Source organism: Octodon degus, unplaced genomic scaffold, assembly GCF_000260255.1.
Source record: "Octodon degus isolate 3935 unplaced genomic scaffold, OctDeg1.0 scaffold00046, whole genome shotgun sequence".
NCBI classification, from domain to species: Eukaryota; Metazoa; Chordata; class Mammalia; order Rodentia; family Octodontidae; genus Octodon; species Octodon degus.
Window position 1 is genome coordinate 8,328,232 of NW_004524622.1, and position 23,678 is coordinate 8,351,909.

General features: G+C 36.8%; 1 protein-coding gene across 2 annotated transcripts in view; it reads right to left on the bottom strand.

Moving 5' to 3' along the window:
• The window catches only part of Exoc6 (exocyst complex component 6), a 246,711-nt gene that overhangs the window by 75,248 nt on the left and 147,785 nt on the right, over positions 1 to 23,678 (bottom strand). For both annotated transcript variants that reach the window (XM_023716247.1, XM_004632054.2), the window contains exons 18-19: positions 16,149 to 16,328; positions 6,854 to 6,995 (exon numbers count right to left, since the gene is read on the bottom strand). In XM_023716247.1, coding sequence (XP_023572015.1) covers positions 6,854 to 6,995; positions 16,149 to 16,328 — 322 coding nt within the window. The remainder of the gene's footprint in view (positions 1 to 6,853; positions 6,996 to 16,148; positions 16,329 to 23,678) is intronic.

A 23,678-nucleotide genomic window follows, 5' to 3' on the forward strand; every position in this document is an offset into this window, starting at 1 on the left:
GCTGGGGGATTGAACCGCGGTCCCTGTGCTTTGCTAAGCTTGTTCTAAGTAGGTGCTTTAGACCACTGAGCCATCTCACCAGCCCCAGCAAAAGTCTAACTTTTCTTAACCATACCTTTTAATACTTAAATCAGACATGTGGTAGTGTAGCTATACAAGACAGCTTGAAGATTCCCTGGGCATATTATCACATTGTTTCTGCCTACACCATTTTCTCAGAAGGCTCTTCCCTGTGTCTGATGAAATTTATTCATCCTTTTAAGACCCAGCTCAAATTTCACTTACAATTTTTTTCAAACTTCTCAATCCTACAGGATATAGATTGAATCACTCCCTCTTTATATAGAATTTGTACCTAAGAATCTAGAGGCTGCGAATGCAGCTCAGTGGTAGTATGTGTGAGGCCCTGGGTTTGATCTCCAACACACACATGAAAGAGTTTGCTAAAATTATTTAATACATTGTCTCCTCTCCAAAAGACTGAAATTTTTGAAGTCTGATTTGCTTTTGATTTCCCAGTGTATAAAATCTGAATAAATGAATGTTCCTGTAAGCCAATTAACTTAATATATATCTATATCTATACCTATATCTATATATCTATATCTATCTATCTATCTGTTCCATAATTACAGACTTAAAATTTTAGCTCATGCCAGTTTACCTCCCAAATGAGTGTCATTTATCACAAAGAACACCAGGGAGAAAAGCTCCAACATGCTATTTTAAAAAAGTAAGTAAACACATAGATGTACCAGTGCTACTTCTTCATCGTTAGAAAAATAAAAAACTAAAAAGGTGTAAATTAAGGCAAATGAATTATTTCTAACTTCCCATCTCCCCCATTTCCTCTAACTGTGCTATTTCTTTTTACCTGTAAACTGACAATTTAAAGTATAAGACACATGTATAAATATCTTCACAAGTTAAAAATGACAGGAAAATAAACATTTTGCTTTCTGATTAAGCAAAAAAGAAAAACCAGACATGGTGGGACAGGTCCAGAATCCCAGCACTCTGAGGGCAGAGGGAGGAGGACTGCTGTAAGTTCAAGGCCAGCTTGAACTACATAATGAGATCCTGTCTCAAAATAAACAAAAAATTGCTCCCTCTTTATCTATAATTTGTACCTAAGAATTTGTGGGCTATGGATGCAGCTCAGTGGAAAAGCACTTCCTAGAATGAGTGAAGCTTGAATTTGAACTCCAAAACACACACACACAAAGCGTTTGCTATAATTATTTAATATGTTATCTCCTCTCCAATAGACTATGAAACAAAAAAGTCTAATTCAATGAAAGGCCATTCTTTTTTTTTCCATAATTTTATTGATAAACAGATAGCAATGAGACAGTTGAAAGGCCATTCTTGATACTTACATTTCATACCTGAACTCACCTCCTATTGCTTAATTTTTTTGTTTTTCCTTATTTGTCCAGGATTTTTAATGGTTCATGGTCTCTAATAAAATCCTGACCCTATCTTGTTTTGCTTGGATTTCTGGATCTCTTTCCAGCATCCCACAAACAAGAATTAGCCATATATTATATAAGAGTTTCAGGGGTTTTATAAAGAATTAGAATAGGGTCATTTCTGCTTTGAATGAGTAATATGATTGGCAAATGAGGAAAATTCAATGAGTGTTACTAGCTATATATGCTAGCAAGGCATCCAACAAGGATGTTTATTGAATAAAAACTAAACCACGAATTTGATGCAACTAGAGAACTACTAACTGGTTACAAAACTGTGGTTAAGAAACGGAGTATTCTGAATAATGGATCTAAGTCAACGCAATGTAGAGGTCTATGCAATGCAATGGTTCTCAAATTTTATCCTGCATCTGAATGGCCTGGAAGAGCCATTCAAATAAATTACTGAGTCTTTACCCATAGAAGGTAGGCACCTAAAAATCTTCATTTTAAACAAATTCCTAGATGATATTATTGCTGAAAATCTAGAGCCCATGTTTTTGAAGATGACTAAAATGTATTGTATTTTAGGCTTAAAAACAGTTTTGTTCAATATTCTGCCATTGGACTTGTTCAATATATATAAAAGCATAAACACAAATCTATACATGTTAGAAACTTGTGAACATTTGAACAAGAATGAAGCTGTCTGAAGAGACAAAAAATGTGACTGTTCAGGAAAAACTTAAAGCACAAAAATATCAAAAGATTTTGCTTAAGTACATGGAGGAATTTAGGGCTCAAGAAACACATAGACACAGTGAAGAAAAGTTTGTTCTCAATACAATTTTTTAATGATGGTTTTTCACAAAGCCTGTGAAAGACTTCAAGATGGTAAAACAAAAGTTACCATTGTGAAAAATGTTACATTTAAATTCCTATTGGAATGAGAAAACGAACCACTGCCAAGTAGAATTCAATGATTATCTTAAATTTTGGCAATTACTTTTAGATGAAGGGCTAGAAATTAATACTCTAGAGGGAATATTCTACATTACAAGATAGATTTATATTTAAATCTTCAAAAATATAGAGTAAAAATAAAATAAAATAAAAAGTAGCCTGCTTACGCAGACGCAAGGACCAGGGTTCCGGCCCCACCCCCAGAGTGCTCTGAGACTGCAACTGAGACCGGACATGGTAGCCTGTAATCCCAGTGCTTAGGAGGCCGAAAAACAAGATACCGCTATGAGACCGATATATCTCCACATTCCTAAGGAATAAGTAAAACTGATTTTATTTATTTCAGGCACTATTATAAAGACACTGCTAAAATTGTTTTTCATATCCACTCAGTGTAGCAATTTGTAAGCTATTTTCAATTTTTCTGGCAACTGCAACACGATCATTCTTGCCACTATTTCTGACTTTGGAGACATTTCGTATTTTGATTCATTAACTGCTTTTATATATTTATTTTGTTTATTTTATTAAAACACCAAAACTTTTTTCAAAATAAAGGTCTAAACATTGCATCAACTAGGGGCTGGGGAGATGGCTCAGTGGAATAAGCGCTTCCTTGGCAAGCGCAAGGGGCTGAGTTCAATCCCCGGTTCCGTAAAAAAAAAAAAAAAAAAAAAAAAAAAACCAAACAAAAACAAAAAATATTGCATCAACTTAAAAAAAGGTCTCAATGGGCTAATTTTAGGACAAATCTTAAAAACAACATATTGGTGATAATCTTAAAATCCTAAAATAAAAGTCAACCATATAAATATCGGATAAGGAGAAGAGCAATCACAAAAAATACGAAAGAAAAAGAATTTAGAACACTATGTAGCCTTGATTTTTTTTTTTTTTTCCTGTGTTTTAGGGAAGGGTCTGCAGAGTGTTCAGGGTCTTACTACTAGATTGGGCTCGTGGTGATTTTCCTGTTTACAGCCTCCTAAGTGCTGGGATTGCTGGTGTACACCACCACACCCATTCTCAATCACCCAGTCTCAATCCTCTGAGTGTGCCCTGGGGGTGGGGCCAGCACTGCAGGCCCAGGGATGGAACCACTTGCCTCACCCCTGCTTGCAGATGCTTTAATCCCCTCCTGAGCTATTTGGCTGGCCCTAGCCTTGATTTATGTACTCTGGCCATGAAAAAGGTCATAGCGAACAAACACAAAATGGTCATAATAGGCTCCCTTACACCTAATATGGGACATTGAAATTAAACAGAAAAAAAATAAGTTTGTTCAAAAAGCCACCAATCACATGAGAACACTTAACAGTAAAAGGAGTCATCTTGTCTTCAGAAAATTCAGAGGGGATACAAGAGCAGTTTTATATAATTGGACTATTTTTCTATATGACCAAAAAATAATGCCACATATAGTTGTAACGCTGCTTCATATATACAAGTCCCTAGATGAAAAGAGGGAAGGGAAAGCTGAAATTCAGTTTACATTTCACCTACATTTCCTTGGCAAGGGTTGAGACCAGGTGGAAAAATGGAAATTTTCTCTCATTACATAAAGGAGATAGCTCCAAGGTTTTTCTTTTTGGTGAAGATACCTTTTTGAATTTGAAAAACCAAACAAAAAAGACACAATAAACTAGTGGCAACTCTAGCTCTAAAAGTAGAAGTAGGTCTGTGAAAGAATTTTGTAGAGAAATTACAAAATTACATCTTTATTGTGGCTTCAAAATACTAAGATAGGTTGTGCTTTTTTCTGGCATTTGGTTGTGTCTTCTCATTTAGACTTATTGCTCCATGATGGAAATTGCTGTTTGGTTAGGAAGCTTCAATATCTAAATCTCTCTGTCCTGTCCACAAAGAAGTACCCTTGCTATACTGAGAGAAAGTCACATATATCCCATATGTGACTTAGCCTCATGTTTATTTTGTAGAGAAAATAGTTTCAGCTTAATGTAACCTATTGATAGAGACATATATCATAAGGAAATACATTTTATGAAAAGCTATTTATCTTCCAATTGGTTGTTGAAAGACCCACTAGACAACTACATGACAAAGTTGCTTAAGAGAGGATTCAGGTGGAAAGGTCTGTCCATGTGTATGTTCACATTCATGGGGGAGGTGTGTGTTTAGCAGGTGAGGGTGAAACTCAATATCCGTTCAACTCCTAGGATTCTTCATTTGAACTATCTATCTTCTCTTCTGTATCTTAGCTAACTCCCAAGGTATTCAGACCTCCTCTTACCCCAAATTTATTGTGCATTCTAAATTTGCTTTTACCCAGCTAAATTTCTTTTCTCATCCCCTTTCTTTTCCTGTCCCTCCCTCAGTATGCAAAAAGCAAATATACTTGAAAATAAACTTTGTATTTTAAAACTTCCAGATTTAAAAACATCCAAAAATGCTTAAAATAGGATAAAACTCATTTCTTAAATTCTCAATATATTCATTAGAGAAAGCTAAATTTCGTTTTTAAATGATTTTATACATCAGTCACTGAAAGCCATGAGTTAGGGGGGCTGCACCAGAAACAGTATGACAGTCTCTTTGTGGAAGTCTCTTCAATATTTATACTACATTTGTCTGAAGTAACAAGGCTTTTATTGGAAAGGAAAATGTTTAATATTATAAAAGTACTGAAATAAACATGAGGCTAAGTCACACATGGGATATATGTGACTTTCTCTCAGTATAGCAAGGGTACTTCTTTGTGGACAGGACAGAGAGATTTAGGTATTGAAGCTTCCTAACCAAACAGCAATTTCCATCATGGAGCAATAGTCTAAATGAGAAGACACAACCAAATGCCAGAAAAAAGCACAACCTATCTTAGTATTTTGAAGTCACAATAAAGATGTAATAATTCAAAATGCCTCAAATGATGTCTGTTTAAAATATTTATGTAATGATTGTAGACTAGAATGATCATGTAAGACAACTTTTCAAAAATTTTAAGAAACCTGTTTCAGCTAGGGTGTAGATCAGTGGTGAATGCATGCTTAGTAAAAAATAAGGGGAAGTGAAGAAAAGCAAAGAAAAAGGGGAGGGAAGTGAAGAGAAGGAGATAAGAGGGGAAAGGAGAAAATTGCACAGGAGGGGAGGGAGAGGAAGAGGAAATCAGTTTCCACATTATTTTCAAAATGAAATTAACAATGAGATTAGAAACTTACAAAAAGAGAGTGGGGCTGGGCATGGTGGCACACATCTATAATCCCAGCACTTAGGAGGCTAAGGCAGAAGAATTGCCGTGAGTTTGATGCAATTCTCAAACTCATGGCTGGCTTTGAACCAGGACTACATAGTAGGCTCAAAGCCTGACTGAAATATACAGTGAGAGCCTATCTCTGAAAAGAACTACAAAGAGAAGGGGAAGGAACAAGGAGGGCGAGAGGGAAGGAAGGAGGGAGACAACGGTGTAATGGAGCGAAAAGACAGACAGGCTTTCTGACATATTTCTGAAAACAAACATACTTTGTATATGATAGTTTTATTTTTCAAGTTATAGAAAATTAGAAACACTTTCTAGGAAAAGAAAATTATGTTGTTTTCCTAGCAGAACACATATACAATGGACACACAAATACTTGATATTTGTTGGGGGAAAAGCTATCATACTTGCATAATAGGCTCTTGGTATTTTATTAAGATCTTTTATAAAGAATATATTGTTGCAAATTTATCCTCCCTACAGATATTTTATAATTTTTCTGTGTCCCACTGATTTTCAATTTGCCACTGGAAGTGTCTAATTCAATATAATCAACCAAAGATTTTCATCATTTAATTGGGGTATCATTCATTTGAAAGCTGCTTGAAAATTGCTCATGGCCATTCATGTCTTGTGTTATATACGCATTTTTTAATTTCCTGTGTTATAATTTCAGAGGTGGTAAAACTCATGCAGAATTACATAAGGCCAATAACATACAAGTGACACATCCTGTCTTGAAGCTAATTAGCTAATGTCAACATATTATGAAAAACCTTGTTACCTAAACAAAACAAAGCAAAAAATGGCGAATATAAAGGTTTGACAAATCTCGGAAAAGGGAAACAAAATTCAGAAGCTTCATTTGGTATGTAGGTTTTAAGGTTATTTTTCTATCAGCTATCTAAACATCTTACTTATAGCAAAAATAAGAATGACAATCTTGAGATCATTTCATCCATTTACAACAAGCATTCAGAGTCCTAGCAAGAAGGCAAGAGTGACCACAGAAAGAAACAGAGGCAAAATAAACAATCCTTTTCATTATCGCAATTTGGATTAATACTTCAGTGCCTCTCTTTAGAGGCCTAGAATGTGACACTATTTTTTTCTTCCTCTAAAGAAGTTACTACTAAAGTTGCCAAAAGTTGAGTTATTATGTTTCCCTCCTTTTCAAACTGTCCTATTATACACAATTTTCTCCTTTATAAATATAGACTACTAGAAATGTCTAGAGTCTTAGAGAGTTAACCAATATGGTACTTACATTCACACTGTATGACGTCTAAGTTAAATTGCTGAACAGCTCCCATGCTTATTTGTTTTAACTCACTGTCCAGTAGCATCTGCATTAAGGATGTTGACAGATGCTGGCAGGCCGACATGCAAGCTGTTTGAGCAACTTTCCCCTGTTTAAAATAGCCAAACAAACCAAAAAACAAATAAACACAGACACATAAAATACCACAAAAAATTATTTACCTAGCATTCTTTTTGTTGATACAGTCATGACCACTGGCTTTTATTTTTGTGTTCAGAATGCCTATGCCTTTATATTACAGACATTAAAATCAATAGTACTAGTTCTCTCACTTTCCTCAGGATATGTTAAAAATTTAACTGTGAAAATCAAAATGAAAATACAAGTTCAAAAATCATTACTTTCAGATCTTTTGAGATTTTTTTTTTTTGGTCTTTTTGAGACAAGGTTTCACTATGCAGTTCAGGCTGACCTTCAATTCATTCTGTAGCTAAAGTTGGTCTCAAACTCACAATTCTCCTGCTTCAGCTTCCTGAGTGCTGAAATTATTGGTGTGCATCACCACACCCAGCTTATTTCAGATAATTTTAATTGCATATTAAAATGACATACACAACATAAAATCACTGTCATAGTGATAAAACATTTAATCCATACAATTCTTTTTAAGCTCTCCTTCACACATCAAATCAAGACAGAATCAAGAAAATCAAGGGCTAGCCAAATAGCTCAGCAGATTAAAGCGCCTGCAAGCATGTGCAGAGGCTAGTGGTTCAATTCCCCAGCCCGCTGTACTGGCCCCTTAAGTCTTAAGTCTTCTGCTCCAAGTTATTAGCTTATGGCATAGCTTCAATTACTGATGGAAAAAAAGGCCTGATACTAGTAAGGCATTAATTTCACCCACAGATCTGTCATTTTAGAAATTAAGCTTTTTCTTTTTTTTTTTTCATTTTACATATTTGGTACAGGGTCTCACTGCACAGCTCTGACTCTGCAGCTCTCATAGTGATCCTCCCATTTTCAGCCTCACCAGAGCTGGGATTACAGGCATATGCCACCATGCCCAGATTCCATCAGGGGTTCAGCTCTCCCTGGGAGCAGGGCCTGCAAGGCATGCCGACTAGGGATGAAATCTTGGTCCCTGAGCTTCCCAAAGCAGGCCCTTATTCCACTGAGGTATCTCGCAGGCCCTTAGAAATTGTTTTAAATTCACCTGGTAATTTAGAAATATATAGTCATGTACACTAAAAATTACTGTGGTTTTCTTTCACTATGATTACAACATATTTAAAAGGATTTTTTTTGGCCCCTCAGATGCCTTAAGGGCAGGTCTGGCAAGGCATGAGGATCTGGGGATCAAACCACAGAATTCTGAACCTGACTGCTTTACATAAGCAGGCACTTAAAGAACTGAGCTAATGAGCAGGCCCCCAATTACAACAAATTAAAAAAAAATATTTCCTACTATAATAAGCACCTAAAACTCTACATGAAATTTCATTTTTTCACTATTACCCTTAATTGAAATGGCTCCTTAAAAACAGCAATTCCTTAAATATTTATTTAGGCTCTACGGCTGAACATTAAACCCAAGGCTTCATAGATGCTACACAAGCACTCTATGGCTGAGCTACAGCCGAAATACTTTTTATTTTTATTTTGAAACATGGTTTAATAAATGCTGGCCTTGAACTGAGAATCCTTTTCTGTATTGACGACTGAGTAGCTATAACAGATATGCACCACAGTGTCTGGCTATAAATTGTTTCCTTAAACAGGTTTTGCATTTCAAGTGGAACTTTAAAATATGATAAATAATCTTTTAGGCAAAATTTTCCAGCAAAATACTGCTTCTAGAATGGGTATTGACTGACAATTATGTGATTGGGTGATGACTGATATTCTCTGTACTCAACACAGAGGCCAATAAAGCTACAAAATCATGAAAAATATCTTTCAACATAGCACTACAATATACTAGTACAAAAATATTTATGTAGTGTTGACGTAAAAGGTAATAAAAATACAAACATTTTCATGATGTTTAGTAAAATATTTGTTCTTTAAATTACACATTAAAAATTAGACGACAAAGCAACTTTTATGAATTACTCTTTCAGCATTTACATACTATGCACAATGGAAAACTCAATAGCTAAAATGGAACATCAATTTTCCAATCAAAAACTTTAGAGACAAAAGCGGATGCCAACAATAAATGTGACAGATACTGATGAACTGCCAAAAACAATGTAACAAACAATGAAAAACCCAGCATGCTTCAAGATCCTCTAAGCCCTACAGGAATTAGTTTAGGAGACAGGCAGTTCCATTCCTCAAACAGAATAATATCAATATGAATGAGGGGGGTGGTTAAAGCAGAAAAAGGAGAAATCAATGGCATGTTGTTTAATTACAATGTAATAGGCTTGAGCTTATTGGAAATGTCATTTTAGAATTATCATCTTGATATAATGAAACAAACACATTTTAGTTTAAACTTGGGCATATATTTCCAAAATATTTCTGATACCTAAAGCCCTTAGCACATTTAGGTATAATCAAAAAATCCCTTTTGAACACTATTCTTGCTACTGTTGGTATTTTCAGTATCATTTTCTAAAACAAAAAGAATCTAAGTATTTATACAATTATCTTTAAAAATTAGCCCTTTCTATTTAAAGAAACTTTAATATAACAAAGCAAAAATAATTAAGAAAACAATGTCTGTTCAATACATTTTAAATACACTGTATCTAGAAATTACTCCTGTACTCATCTCAAAAATTTATTGCAACTAGTAAGATTTTTTTAAACACATTCTTTCACTTTAACAATGCAAGGTTCAATAAATAAGTAAAAACACCTGCTATACTTTTAAAGGTAACTTTTTTTTAAAACCCTGCTCTAACATTTTGCTGAAAAACAGCTTAGAGAGAAAACCCTTAGACAAACTTCTTATATTTCAAAGGAACTTGTAAAAGAGAATCTGCTGACATATTAGATCCCTTTTGCATTACTCAAAAGCTTTTCTTCTAAGAACAATTGTGGTAAAGAGACATTTGGCTCCTAGGAAATTCCCAAAGGGTCAACCATATGCATCCTTCCATGGCACCTTCACAGTGCTGCTTTCTGGATTCATGCCTCAAAAGCAGCTTTCATCATTTACTTGTGTGTCAGTCAATATGATTTATGGACTGCATTCAACAAAGTTAAAGCATATAGAATGAGAAATATGACTACAATTTGCTAATTTGTTTTGTATTGAGCCATTTAAGAGTCAAAGACCTGATGTCAGACTGAGACCAGCAACACAATTAACCAGCCGGTGACAGATTCATCCATCCTCCCTGCCAGGCTGTGCCAATCAAAGACAGCATGAGGTGACATTTGGTGAAATCAGTAAGAAAACTCGTTCTCTAAATAACCTATGTGAGGCCTTGATTGACACTTTTAAATTTAGTTTGTGGAACACAGACATGCTTATCCAATAGTACCACACTGCAAGCTGTGAAATTAGACTTTTAACGCCAATCACAGGAACAACAGACCACTAACCATCAACCTCATTCTAAAAGGAATCAAGAAAATGTTTATATCTGTGTATCAAGCCAAATTTCCAAAATAATTCACTATTATAGATTAGGCTACAGATACTCTTTCTTTTGAAATGTCATAAAATCACATGGGATAGGGCTGGGGAGATAGCTCAATAGAATAAGCGCTTGCCTGGCAAACACAAGGATCTGAGTTCAATCTCTGGTTCCGCAAAAAAAAAAAGAAAAGAAAAGAAAATTAACGATTAAATAAAAATTAAAAAAAATTTTTTAAAAATCACATGGGATGAAAGCATTAGATTATAGCTGAAAGTTTTGATTTCAAAGGAATGTTTTCATATATTTAATATAATAGTAGGAATGCTGAATACTTATAAACTAATTTGGTGCTATAAATTTTCATTTGAAGCTTTACAGTTATTCTCTTATTTCAAAGGCTTAATTTTAATGATAATTCTTCAAAAATATTTTCTTGTGTTGCTTTCATTCTCTCAAGTACATGCGACATAAAAATGCACTCTTGCAATCACACCCACTCTTTCTATATAGGTCTAATCTTTTTATAAAGGTTCCACTCTTCCGTAATGATCCCAGAGTCCATTTTCTCTTATTTATATCTGAACATTAAAAAAAAAAACCCTGCTTTGCACAATTAAAGTTTTTTTTGGGTTTTTTTTTGTGGAACTGGGGATTGAACTCAGGCCCTTGCACTTGCCAGGGAAGTGCTTATTTTACTGAGCTACTGCCCCGGCCCCAATTAAACTTTTTTTACTTAAATAAAAAAGAAATATATAGATGCAAATGCACAGTACACTGCATTAATCTTGAAATTGATAACAGGCTTTGTTTTATAAAGTTATGTAACCATTGTAAAAAAAATTAAGTCATGGTCTATTCGAGTATAAAATTTAACACTTGTTAAATAAACCTATTAATTCTGGCCAAGGTTTTTAAAATTCAAGCAGTACATTACCATTTTCTATAAATGCACTGCTTTTCAGTTTGCTATATATTTGTTATGAGTCTGAAATAGTCTTTTCTGAGGTAAAAAAGGAAAGGGAGCACTTGAATGAATTCATCAATCTTCTAAAGAGCCACAATGTAGTACCTTTTAAAACATACAGACTAAAGGAAGCAGGTCTGTAATCAAATGTGGAGTTTAATACTAAAATTAGAAACGAACTCTTAAGTGAAAAATAAGATGCCTAGCTGAAGTACAGAATTTTAAAACAGAAATATATTATTCTTTCTTCTGGTTTATACATACAAACCCACTAAAATTTTACTATATGAGATTACATCTTACTTAAATGTAAAAATGTTATTAAATCAGAAAAAAGAAAACATTAACATAGAATATGATCATTTCCCCCAGGATTATTTCACAAATGTACAAGGATGCCTTACAAGATATACTTTAATCTATCTTCAGAGTGAACACTCAATATAACATGGAAATGTCTCAAATTCCCAATAATACAGAATGTGTGAGTTATAAAAGTTTAAATATCAAGATAAATTTCCCTAGTGGGGTTTTTGTTTGTTTTGTTCTTTTCTGTATTTTAGGAAAGGGTCCACAGGGTGTTCAGGGTCTCACTAGTAGATCGGACTCACAGTGATCCACCTGTTTATAGCCCTCCCAAGAGCTGGGATTATAGGCATGCGCCACCATGCCCAGTTTCAATTGTCATCTCAGCGTGCCCTGGGGCCGGGGCCAGGGCCAGCACAGCAGTATTGAACCCTGGCCCCTTGCACCTGCTTGCAGGTGCTTTAATCTGCTGAGCTATTTGGCTGACCCTTATTTTTATATTTCTTAACTCACTTTCTGTCCTGATGTTAGCATATCAGCAAACAACAATCCATCGGAGTTATGTATAAAATCCCATTCTGCCCTCTTATGCTGCTGTCCCTCCTTCTAACAAGCCCCATTTATAAGAATGTGAAATAGTAACACAAACACTTGCTCCTGGAACACACATGGGGGGTGGGGGAGCTATCAGATAGAATATAAAATTAAAGCAAACATTTTTCCCAAAGTGAGAAAACTTTAGGACTTCTTACAGTACATGGCACATCTTTAGTCTTTCAAAATGCATTCATCATGGTTTAGACAGAAATTTCCCCCAGAAGTGTCAAGTACTCAGAGGTGGGGCTTTTGAAGAGTGAGTACATTATAGATGAAGGATAGCTGAGTTGCTGTTAGAAGCCAGGACCTACTTGGAGGTACATCACTGGGTGCACAACCTGAGTTTATCCTTTTTTTTTTTTTTTTTTGCAGAACCAGGGATTGAACTCAGGTCCTTGCACTTGCCAGGGAAATGCTTATTCCACTGAGCCATCTCCCCGGCTCCTTATTCTTTTTTTTTTAATGAAAAAAATTTCATAACGAAGTAGGAGAATAAGAATAGTTAATACACTGAGTACTGTTATCTTCAAAGTAGTTTCTCAGAGTACAAGATATGGACATAAAAAGTTCTTCAAACAGTACTAGCACAAACCTTTCTTCTCAATGAACTAAGAGAAACTGCTAGTATAACTATCTTGTCCCTTTCTTCCTTTCCTCTTTCTCCCACCCTAGCTCCTCTTTCCTTTTGAACAATTTCTTCCCATTTCACAATATTTACTGTACATTTTGAACCTTATTTACTATTTCTCATACCAGGGAGACAATATGGTGTTTACATATGTTAGTCTGATTTATTTCACTGATGAGTATGGTCTCAAGGTACATCTATTAATCTTTAAAAGTCTCAAGTTTGTATGTCCTTATGGCTGAGTAATAATCCGCTGTATAAAAAGATCACCTTTTTTATCCATTCCTCATTCAGTGAGCATTTGGGTTGTTCCCAAGATTTAGTTATTACAAATTGTGCTGGTATAAACATAGATATCTATATCTATACATATCTATGATATGATTTTAATCCTTGTGGGAAGGTACTCAGAAGGGGAATATGTGGGTCAAACAGGACCTCTAATTCTAGTTTTTTGAGAATTCCGTACACTGATTTCCACAGCGGATTCACCAATCTACACTCTTACCAACAATGGAGAAGGGTGCCTTTTCCCCACACAGCCCTGCCACCATTTTTTTTTTTTGGTGGAACCGGGGATTGAACGCAGGCCCTTGCGCTTGCCAGGGAAGCACATATTCCACTGAGCCATCTCCCTGGCCCCCTGCCACCATTTGTTACTGGTTGATTTTTTATTTTTTTATTTATTTTTTTTTTGCGGAACCAGGGTTTGAACTCAGGCCTTTGTGCTTGCCAGGGAAGCGCTTATTCCACTGAGCCATCTCCCTGGCCCCATGGTTGATTTTTTAATGATAGCCATTCTTTCTGGGGTGAGCTAGAATCTCAGCATTGTTTTAATTTGCATCTCCCAAATAACCAATGATGTTAAACATATTTCATATATTAATTTGTCATTTGTATTTTCTCATCTGAGATGTTTTCATTTCAGATGCCCATTTCTGGATTATATCTTTGAATTTTGGAGGGCCTGATTTTTTTCAATTCTTTATATGTTTTAGATAAATCCTTTGTGGGACAGTAGGCTAATATTTCTCTCCCATTTTGTGGGGTTTTTTTTTTTTTCACTCTGTTAGTGATTTCTTTTGATATATAAAAGCTTTTTAATAAGAGATATCAGTCACTAATTTTGCATAGTATTTCCCATGCAAATCTATGCTTTGTTCATGAACTCGGGTCTCTATCTTTGTCTTCAAGATTTCCATCTACTTTCTCTTTCAGGAGATTTTTGGCTTTAGTGTATGCTCATAGACATGGGTCTACTTTTAGTGTTCTGCATGTGGAAAGTCAGTTTTTCCAGCACCATTTATTAAAGAGGCTATCTTTTAGAAGGGTTTATTCTTATCCCCGGCTCTTCCTCTGCTTTCTTTTTGTTTTGGAGCTAGGGAATTACCGACTGAAACTGAGCCAAAATGAACCACTCTTCCTTTAGGATGCTGCTAGGTATTATGTCTCTGTGACAAGAAAGGGACTGTGACAGTTCTTATTGGTAGGTTCTGGCCCTATGAATTGCTAAATTGCTATGCTGGTCATCCAACATGGCTGAAGCCCTTAAAACAACAGCTCATCTTCCCAGTGACCACTTCCTCCTTCTCCCCCAAGCCAGTCCTGGATACAATTTCCTCTCCCCTCTCCCACACACACAGGAGGGACGTTAACTGAAACTCACCCTCAAACTGCACCCCAACCCAGAAGTCCACAAAAGTCTCTGCTTTCTGTCTCGGCTCAGAGGATCCCTCATTTGCCCTCAATCCTCTGCATCTGTGGAGTCAGTACAGGTTTCTTGTATCTTTCCTAGCTCTTTACTGTGCCACTGAAAAACCTAACATCCCAATCACAAGACTCACCAGTCTTTTTTTAAAGACTCTTTTGAACATGGACTTAGATGGCATGTTGTATCCACATTTTAAATTTTCTGGGAAAGTATCATTGCTGCTGTCCTGGAAAGTCTCACAATATCTTCAAATTCTCCCTATTTTAAAAGGCAGAAAAAGAATGCAAGGACAAGCACAGCAGTAAAAGTATAGAAACGTCAATGTTGTAAAATGTCTCATTCTATGCTACTGATGATCAAGAGGCTATGTATTTAAACAATAAGGAAGTGATTAAATATTAAGCACCTGTAACTCTTCTTGCTTGGCAAATTAAGAGAGCCAACAGAAGCTCAAGATGAGCATTACTGTCCTCATGACTGACTCTGGGTGACACAGCTGATTCATAGAATTCATTAAAAAAAAAACCCCTGCTGTATGCCTTGTTAAAGCAGCCAGTCTATAATAGCAAAGCCATATCCCTATTTCTTTATTAAGTACCAGAGAGAGAATCTGGGCCATATAATAATCAAAATTCAAATTTTACTGCCCTGGTGTAACTTAAAATTTCCAAAGACCTTGTCAGAACTTCTAATAAATTAGACAATAGAGGTAGTTTCCACATGACAATTAGTAAATTAGACAAAAGTCACCCAAGCCAATTGACTCTTATTCATACATGTAGTAGCTGATACCTTATAAACATAGCCAAGGGCCGGGGAGATGGCTCAGTGGAATAAGTGCTTCCCTGGCAAGCGCAAGGGCCTGAGTTCAATCCTCAGTTCCGCCAAAATAAATAAATAAATACATAAATAAATAGCCAATGTTTCAGCCAATTCATATTCAAATGTCCTTGCTCTGTCATTTTTTTTGTTGTTTATTTCAACAGAAGTTCATGCTCCAATTTTACTTTTGCTTTCTTGACTAAAAAACAGCCAATAATTTCTTGGCTTTATCTAATTAGAAAGCCATTGATTGACTTTAATGAAACACTTTAGTTTATTTAAGTCAACTTTAGAGTTTTCTTTTGGTTTTAGTGGAAAGAGAATTGTATTTTGTTTTAAAAGTAAAATAAAACCTTTAACAATTGCTAAGTTATGGTTCTTTACAAGTTAATTAAGACAGTAGAAATAAAAAGGATATATGGGACAAGGCTTAGTAATGCACACTTGTATTCCCAGTACTCCAGAGGCTAAGAAAAGAAGGACAACATGAGTTCAAGGTCAGCCTGAGCTCCACAGTGAGTTCAAGACCATCCTGCACCACATAGCCACACCCTATCTCCAAAAGGAAAAGAAATATGCAATCTCAGAAGTTGATTTAAACAAGACAACCTCAAACTAAAATTCAACTCTAAGATTACTTTGGTAAGCACACTTACAATTTTTGAAATTATACTTACAGGTAAATGAGTAAACACTTGAAAGATGCTTCTCAAAAAGTTAATTAGATCCATTAAATAACCACTAGCTCTTCCGTCTGGCTCAGACAATGTCCAGTCATAATCAGCAAGCTGAACAAATTCATCAATTTTTTGGTTAAGTTTGGTATATATTTCTCCTTCTGCTGCATGTCGAGCATCCTGATAGGACAAAATAGCAAATACATTACAAAATATATTATAAATATATATGAAAAGCAAATAACAATGCAAGTTTCTTGAAATTCTAAATTTTATGTTATGTTTTCCTTTGATCTAATATTTTAGTCACCTATTCAAAGTCTGAAAAAATTGCTTTTTTTTTTTTTTTTTTTTGGTACTACTCTGTTTATGTGCCTATATATTACATCTTTTCTTCTTTCCCAACCTTACTATCACTTTTATGTAGCTTTACGTGCCTGGACAGTTTGGAGATATTAATATCCAACTTGTACTCGCAACTCTAATAAGACCCTTAAGAAAAACACTAGTGAGAAAACAAAAAGTTATCAAGAACAAAGAAGACCATGTTTGCCCACTAACTCACTAAGTGAAAGTAAACAGGACTGAACTGGACCATCACAATGAAAATGAAACAGGTCAGCACCGCCATCTTGTGGGAATGAAACCAACATCTGATTAGGAGCAGCTCCACTGATGTCTCTGGCTAGTTTTGCTTCCATGAATCTACAAACATAAGGAATATATTCCCAAACCTCAAGAGGCTTTTTCACAAAAAGAAATTTGCATTATGAGGATGGGCCTGAATGATGCCAGAAAGATGATTCCGTACAAACTGAAGCTTGATGAAACTGTGACCATCAGTCCTACCATAGGTTTTTTTTTTTAAATGATTTTTATTTTTATTTATTATTTTAATTTTATTGAGAAACAAATACGAATGAGACAATTTCAAAGCTGATTAATAGGACAGTTTCAATAGTCAAAACATTGTACACTGTTATCTTCTTAGTGGTTATCCATAGTACAAGAAGCAGATAGGATATCCTGTCCAAATGCTATTAGTACACCTCTTTCTTCTCTTTGAATTAAGCTAAAGTAGCTGTATATCTATCCTAATTATTTTGTATATATAAATACAAAATAATCTTTCCTTTGTATCCCCCCCTTTTTTTTGAGTCTGTCAGAGGTGGCTATTCTACTGGCATCTAAATACTATAGGTGTTCGAATTCAGCTAAACAATCCAACACTGTCTAGGAATCTATAATATTAGTGGGTTATCCTCAGAAGTTATTGACTTGAGCCTTTTACAGCTCATCGTATTAATATGGCTTTACTTTATATACCTTGTTTTTATACTTTTCTGTTAGATGGTTAAGACCAAGATAAAGCAAGACCTATGTAACAAGAAATGTAACTTTTGTATCTGATAAGGTCAGTCAAGTACACTCAGGATTTTTCCTGTAGCCCTGTATTGCACTTTGTAGATCCTTTGTCAGTGTCAGCCATAAGGATGAGTCACGGCCATTGCTTGACCAATTTGCTCTCTGAAAGTCTGAGAGAATGTTTTTTCTCTCCATGTGACTCTCCTCAGGCACACTATATATCATCAATCATATTCTTCTGTGGCTCCATGATCTCCTTGATCAGAAAATTTGGAGCACAACAGAGTTACATGTTGTTACAGTACAGGTTCTCCTATGTCCTGAGTCTTCACTGAACTTGAAAGGCTAGGGCCAAAATGTTGGCTGACCTTGCAGCCCTTCCTTTTCTCCAATTTTGATCTGTTAACTTAGGTTGTTAACCCTCCAAAAGAGATGTTTTTTGGTTTTTTTCTTTTTGTATTTTTAGGCAAGGGTCTACAGGGTGTTCAGGGTCTCACTACTAGATCAGACTCTTAGTGATCCACCTATTTACAGCCTCCCAAGAGCTGGGCTTACAGGCACACACCACCACGCCCAGTCTCAATTGTTGTCTCAGAGCGCCCCGGGGGGCAGGGCCTGGCACAGCAGGCCCAGGGATCGAAGCCCTGGCCCCTGTGCCTGCTTGCAGGTGCATTAATCTGCTGAACTATTTGGCTAGCACTACCACCATAGGTTTCAATGTGAAGACTGCTGAATACAAGAACATTAGCTTCACCTCATGGGATGTGGGCAACCAGGACAAAATCCATCCACTGTGGGATTCAGAACATTCAAAGCTTGGGCTGGTGAGACAGTTCAGCAGTCTAAGCACCTGCCTGGCAAGCGCATGGACCAGGGACTGATCTCTGGTACCACATGCAGTGCCAGCCCCATGCCACACTGGCCACAAAAACCGGGCATGGTGGTACACATCTGTAATCCCAGTGCTGGGGAGGCTGAGACAGGAGGATCACTACAAGTCCAAGTTAGGTAGTGAGACCCTGTAACAAATAAATAAAATTTAAAAAAAGAACATCCAAAGCTTAATCTTTGTGGTGGATAGCACTGACAGAGTGTGTGAGGCCTGTGAGGAGCTCATGAGGATGCTGGCCAAGGAAAAGCTCTGGGATGCTGTCCTTGTTTGCCAACAAGCAGGATCTACTTGGTGCAATGAATGCAGCTGAAAGCACAGACAAGCTGGGGCTGCACTCTATGCCACCAAGGAGGACACGCTCTATGAAGGAGTGGACTGGCTGTCCAGTCAACTCTGGAATCAGAAATGAACAAGAACTCTTCTCCCCCTCACTTCCTCCTTTCTGTCCTCTGCTTTCTTCTCATGTGGCAAACTGTGACTCTGTGGTCCTGAGTGCCAAAAGCTGTCTCCAAGGGTTGATTACAATGTGAACACACTGTTCTGTACATGTGCAGACATAGTCTGCAGCCAAATTTTTATTTAATGTAAACAGTTTCTGTGCCCATTAAGGCAGTTTCTGGTACTCCTATGCAGTATTACTCAACTTTTTTTTTCTCCCCATTTATGAATTTTTTTCCCCATTTATGTATTTGGTACAGAGTCTCACTATGCAGCTAAGACTCATAGTGATCCTCCTGTTTTCAGCCTCCCCAGTGCTGGGATTACAGGCATGTGCCACCATGCCCGGACTTAGTTGCCAGCTAGGAACCCCCCAGGGGCAGGGCCACAGTGGCATGTGAGACCTGGGATCAAACTCTGGTCCCTGCGCTTGCCAAAGCAGGCACTTAGATTGCTGAGCTATCTCACCAGCCCAATATTACTCAACCTTTTTTCTTTTTTCGTTTTATTTATTTTTTTTGTATTTTAGGGAAGGGTCCACAGGGTGTTCAGGGTCTCACTACTAGATTGGATTTGTTCAACTTTTTTTTTTTATTGTCAAGTAAAAATAATTAACTCACTGTAAGTACTGAGAAAAAAATTGGGTGCATAGACACCTGGCCTTCAGGAGCCACTGGGCTGGTGTCAGGATCCATGTGGTATCTGTTTTTAATCCAAACTTAGTGCATTTTTTAAAATAGTGAAAAATTACAAGACCACTTGAGTACACAGAAGGGAGTCTCTACATAGTATATGTTACGTAGTTTGGCTGAACATCAGATCAGTTGCTCCTCTGGGAAAACGAGAGATGTGACCAACAAACACCATCCAGTGCACTGAGCACAGCAGAGACTCTGTGGCTTGCCTATCTTTGGGTCACCTGAATTTCATAGCATTGTGCTTGTACTCACGCTCACAAGAGTGGCACACCTATTTCCAGTGCCCGCTCAGACTTTGGCCAAAGTCTGGGTCTCACAAGCAGGAGCATGTACAAACCAGGTCATTGGTTGGTTCACTTCAGACCACAGTAACAGAGCAGCCCCACCTCCATCTGTGAAGTAGCTTTCTCCTTTAGCCTACAAGGGTCCTGTTTGCCATCAGAAAGGGTAACGTCTACTTTTTTCTTTTGATTTTTTGATAAACACTGAAGAAGCTGGAGCTGTTGAATTTATCTTTTTTTTTTTTTTGGTGGAATCGGGGATTGAACTCAGGCCCTTGCACTTGCCAGGGAAGCGCTTATTCCACTGAGCTATCTCCCTGGCCCCTGTTGAATTTATCTTTGGGAAACTTCAGAACTGGTTTATTTGATGTTGTAGAACTTCTTATTGCTTTCAACACATGATTAGTAATCAACCACTTTGTATACTTATTTTCAGTTTTATTTTGGCAAGTCTTGCAATTATAGCTATTAAAATAAAGTCTCTTAACTATTAAAAACAAGGAAAGACTAGCTCTATCTGTGGAGGCTCACTGCACAAATTCCTCCTCTTCACGTGTATCAATTTTTTTTTTTTTTTTAAAGAGTAGAATATTTATTGGGAAAGAAAGCTTCTGTCCCAGAGGGGACAGAAGGAGGGCCAGAAAGGGTTGCCTCTGGGTATCGAATTTTTGTTGTTTTTGTTTCTGGTCAGCTCAGCATGCCGCGAGGGTGGGACTGAGCATCCCATGAGGGTGGGGCTGGTACAGCATGTGGTGCTGGGGATTGAACCAGGGTCCCCTGCGCCTGCCTAAGCTTGCCTAAATAGGCACTTTAGACCACTGAGCTATCTTGCCGGCCCCTGTATATTGAATTCTAAGACAGCTCAAATTGCTTATATTTAATGGTGTAATACTGGCACATAATCCATAAACATACTCTTGCATATTTTATTTATTTTTTATATTTTTTTGTCTTGTATATTTTAAACATCTCTAGATTTACAGTACTTAATACAATGCAAATGCTACATAAATCATCACTACACTAATTTTTTTAGTGATCAACAACAGGAGTGTACATGTACATAGCATGCATAATAGTTACAATTTTTTTCCTAAATATTTCTTATGTGCACTTCGTTGATAAATGTAGAATCCATAGGAAAAAAAAATCAATGACAGTTATTGAACTTTTTAAGAGGTCATAAAGGAAGAGAAATGATAATTAGCTTCTCTGAAAAAAAAAAAAAGTGATAGGAGTGAAGTCAGCAGCTTGCCAGGCATGGTTGCATACACCTGTAATCCCAGCACTCAAGAGGCTGAAACAGGAAGATCACTGTGAGTTCAAAAACAGACTGGGCTACATAGTGAGCTATACACCAGCCTGAACTACAAAGTGAGAACCTGCCTCAATATTAAAAAAAAAAAAAAAGAGTGAAGTCAGCAAAAATAGCAGAATAAAGATCTTCAAGTATTTTATCCTCTGTAAGTAATAAGAAAACCATAAAAGAAAAAAAGGTCAACTTTTTCAGAACTCTGGAAGTTAATCCAACATTTCAGCAATCCAGGGAGCACTTATTCAGAAAAATAGCTGAATCTTGGTAAAAACATAAGCTAAACAGCATTTTTCTCTGACCTATCTCCATTTCCTCTCCCCCCTACCTCGTATTTTTGACAATCAGTATCTTATAATTGTGAAGAACACCTGCAGCCTATCAGATGCCAAAGGGGACAGAATAAGGTTCGAGCTTCTTCAGAGATACATTATTATTATTTGATCTATCTGGTGGTTTCCTAGAAGATTCCATCCCTAGTAGCAGAGATGTCTTTATTTGACCTTACTCAGAGCTTGTCCAATGCAAAATGCCTTTTTCCATTGGTATTTGTCAAAAACAACTAAGAGTCAATTTTTATTTTTAGGAGTACACCTAAGGTAGTAGTGAAACAAGAGGGCTAAAAAAGAAAAACTAGGAAATTAGATGTCCATGGAGGTCTTTTAAAAGCTATGACATATTCCTGGATACCTAGAAAGTTATGTGAAATGAAGGGCTAAATACATTCTCCAAAAAGACCTGAGAAGGCTCTAACTACTCATTTATGTCTGATCTTTAAGTTCCGTGTAACTAGTAAGTTTAAACATAAGCAAAGTTGTTAACTTTCTGAGTGTTTAAGGCATGCATGCCTCAACATGCACACAGCATCTCTTGGCAAATACTGGGGATTTCATGGTTCCAAACCAAGCAGTGACTTCAATGCCTCATGTGACGAAAAATACAAATTTTAAGATTTAATTTAGTCAAGTCACAAAACAACGAACAGGACAAACGAACTCTAGGGAAAGAAAAAATGCGATTCAAAGACTGCCTCATTCTATTAATTAATTTATGAGTTTTTTTGAGACATGGTTTCACTTTATAGTTGAGGCTGGCCTTGAACTACTATGTATCCCAGGCTGGCCTGGAACTCAAGATGGTCCTCCTACCACAGCCTCCAAATGCTGGGATTAAAGGAATGTGACACACTACATGTGGCAACATTTCACTATTTTAAATGTATAAGTTATTCAAATAAATAAGAACAATAAGAACATATTGACTTTTGTATAGGAAAAAAAGGTAATTAAGACAAAACTTCAAATAAGCCATTTAAAGTATGTTCAACAAACAAAAGGAAGTCAAATCTAAAGGACCAAAACCAAAATTATACACCAAATAAGAGAACATACACAGAAATTATAAAAATGTACAAGTGATTGGTGCTTTTTTTTTTTTTATGTATTTGGTACAGGGAGGGGCCAGGGAGATAGCTCAGCAGAATAAACACCTGCAGGTTATTTGGTACAGGGTCTCACTATGCAGCTCAGACTCATAGTGATTCTCCTATTTTCAGCCGCCCCAGTGCTGGGATTACAGGTGTGCACCACCACACCCGGTCTCAGTGGCCAGCTCAGTGTGCCCGGGGGCAGGACTGATGCCACCAATGGTGCCAGGGATCAAACCCAGGTCCCTGTGCTTGCCTAAGCAGGTGTTTAGTCCACTGAGCTATCTCACCAGCCAAAAATGTACAATAACTTATTTGATATCCTAGACAAAGCTTTCTGGAAGTGATGTAATTTGAGCTGGAACTTCAAAAATATTTTAAGAACCCTCACCAGGTATTTTGGTTTCTATGCCTTTAAAATTTTCTCAAAAGAATAACATGCAATACAAAACACAGCAACTTAGGCAAGAGGAAGGTGGCAACATGTCTCTAAATAACCCAGGACATCCCAGGTCTTTAAATATATACAGTCGCTATAGTGGATTAATAGTGGTTAGGATAAGGCCAGCACAAAATATAGCTTCTTGGAGATGTGGAATCAAGACACCTGGACTCCAGAAACCATGGATCAAACTGGCAATATTAGCCCTACAAAAATGCTAAGTGGCTAAAATCGCTTGGGATTTTACACTTACAGTGACCCCTTCCACGTGGTAGGCTAGTTAGAGAAGAAATAATAATGTGGGACCTGCCATATTTGAGGGTTTAATCAGGAGATATTCTGAAAAGAGTAGTGAAGACTGAGCCAAATAAATAACTATGCTTCATGGCTTCTGGAGTCGCTCTATCAACCGAGACTGTTGGGAGATGGCCACATAAAATACTCACAAAGAGGTCGCAGAGCAGACACAGACCCCATGAATATTTAAACTCAGACTAAGAAGGATGCAGGGGTCCCTCTTTCCAAGCTGAGAAAAGCTGAGAAGACTGACTTATCATGAGTGGCTTTAGAGGCAGCTGGGTCTGAAAGAGCTAGCATTAAGTTGAGTAGACTGCTTAACCCTACCCTCCAAACCCTACTGGCCTACATCCAACGCAGAGCTCAGAGGTCTGTTTGC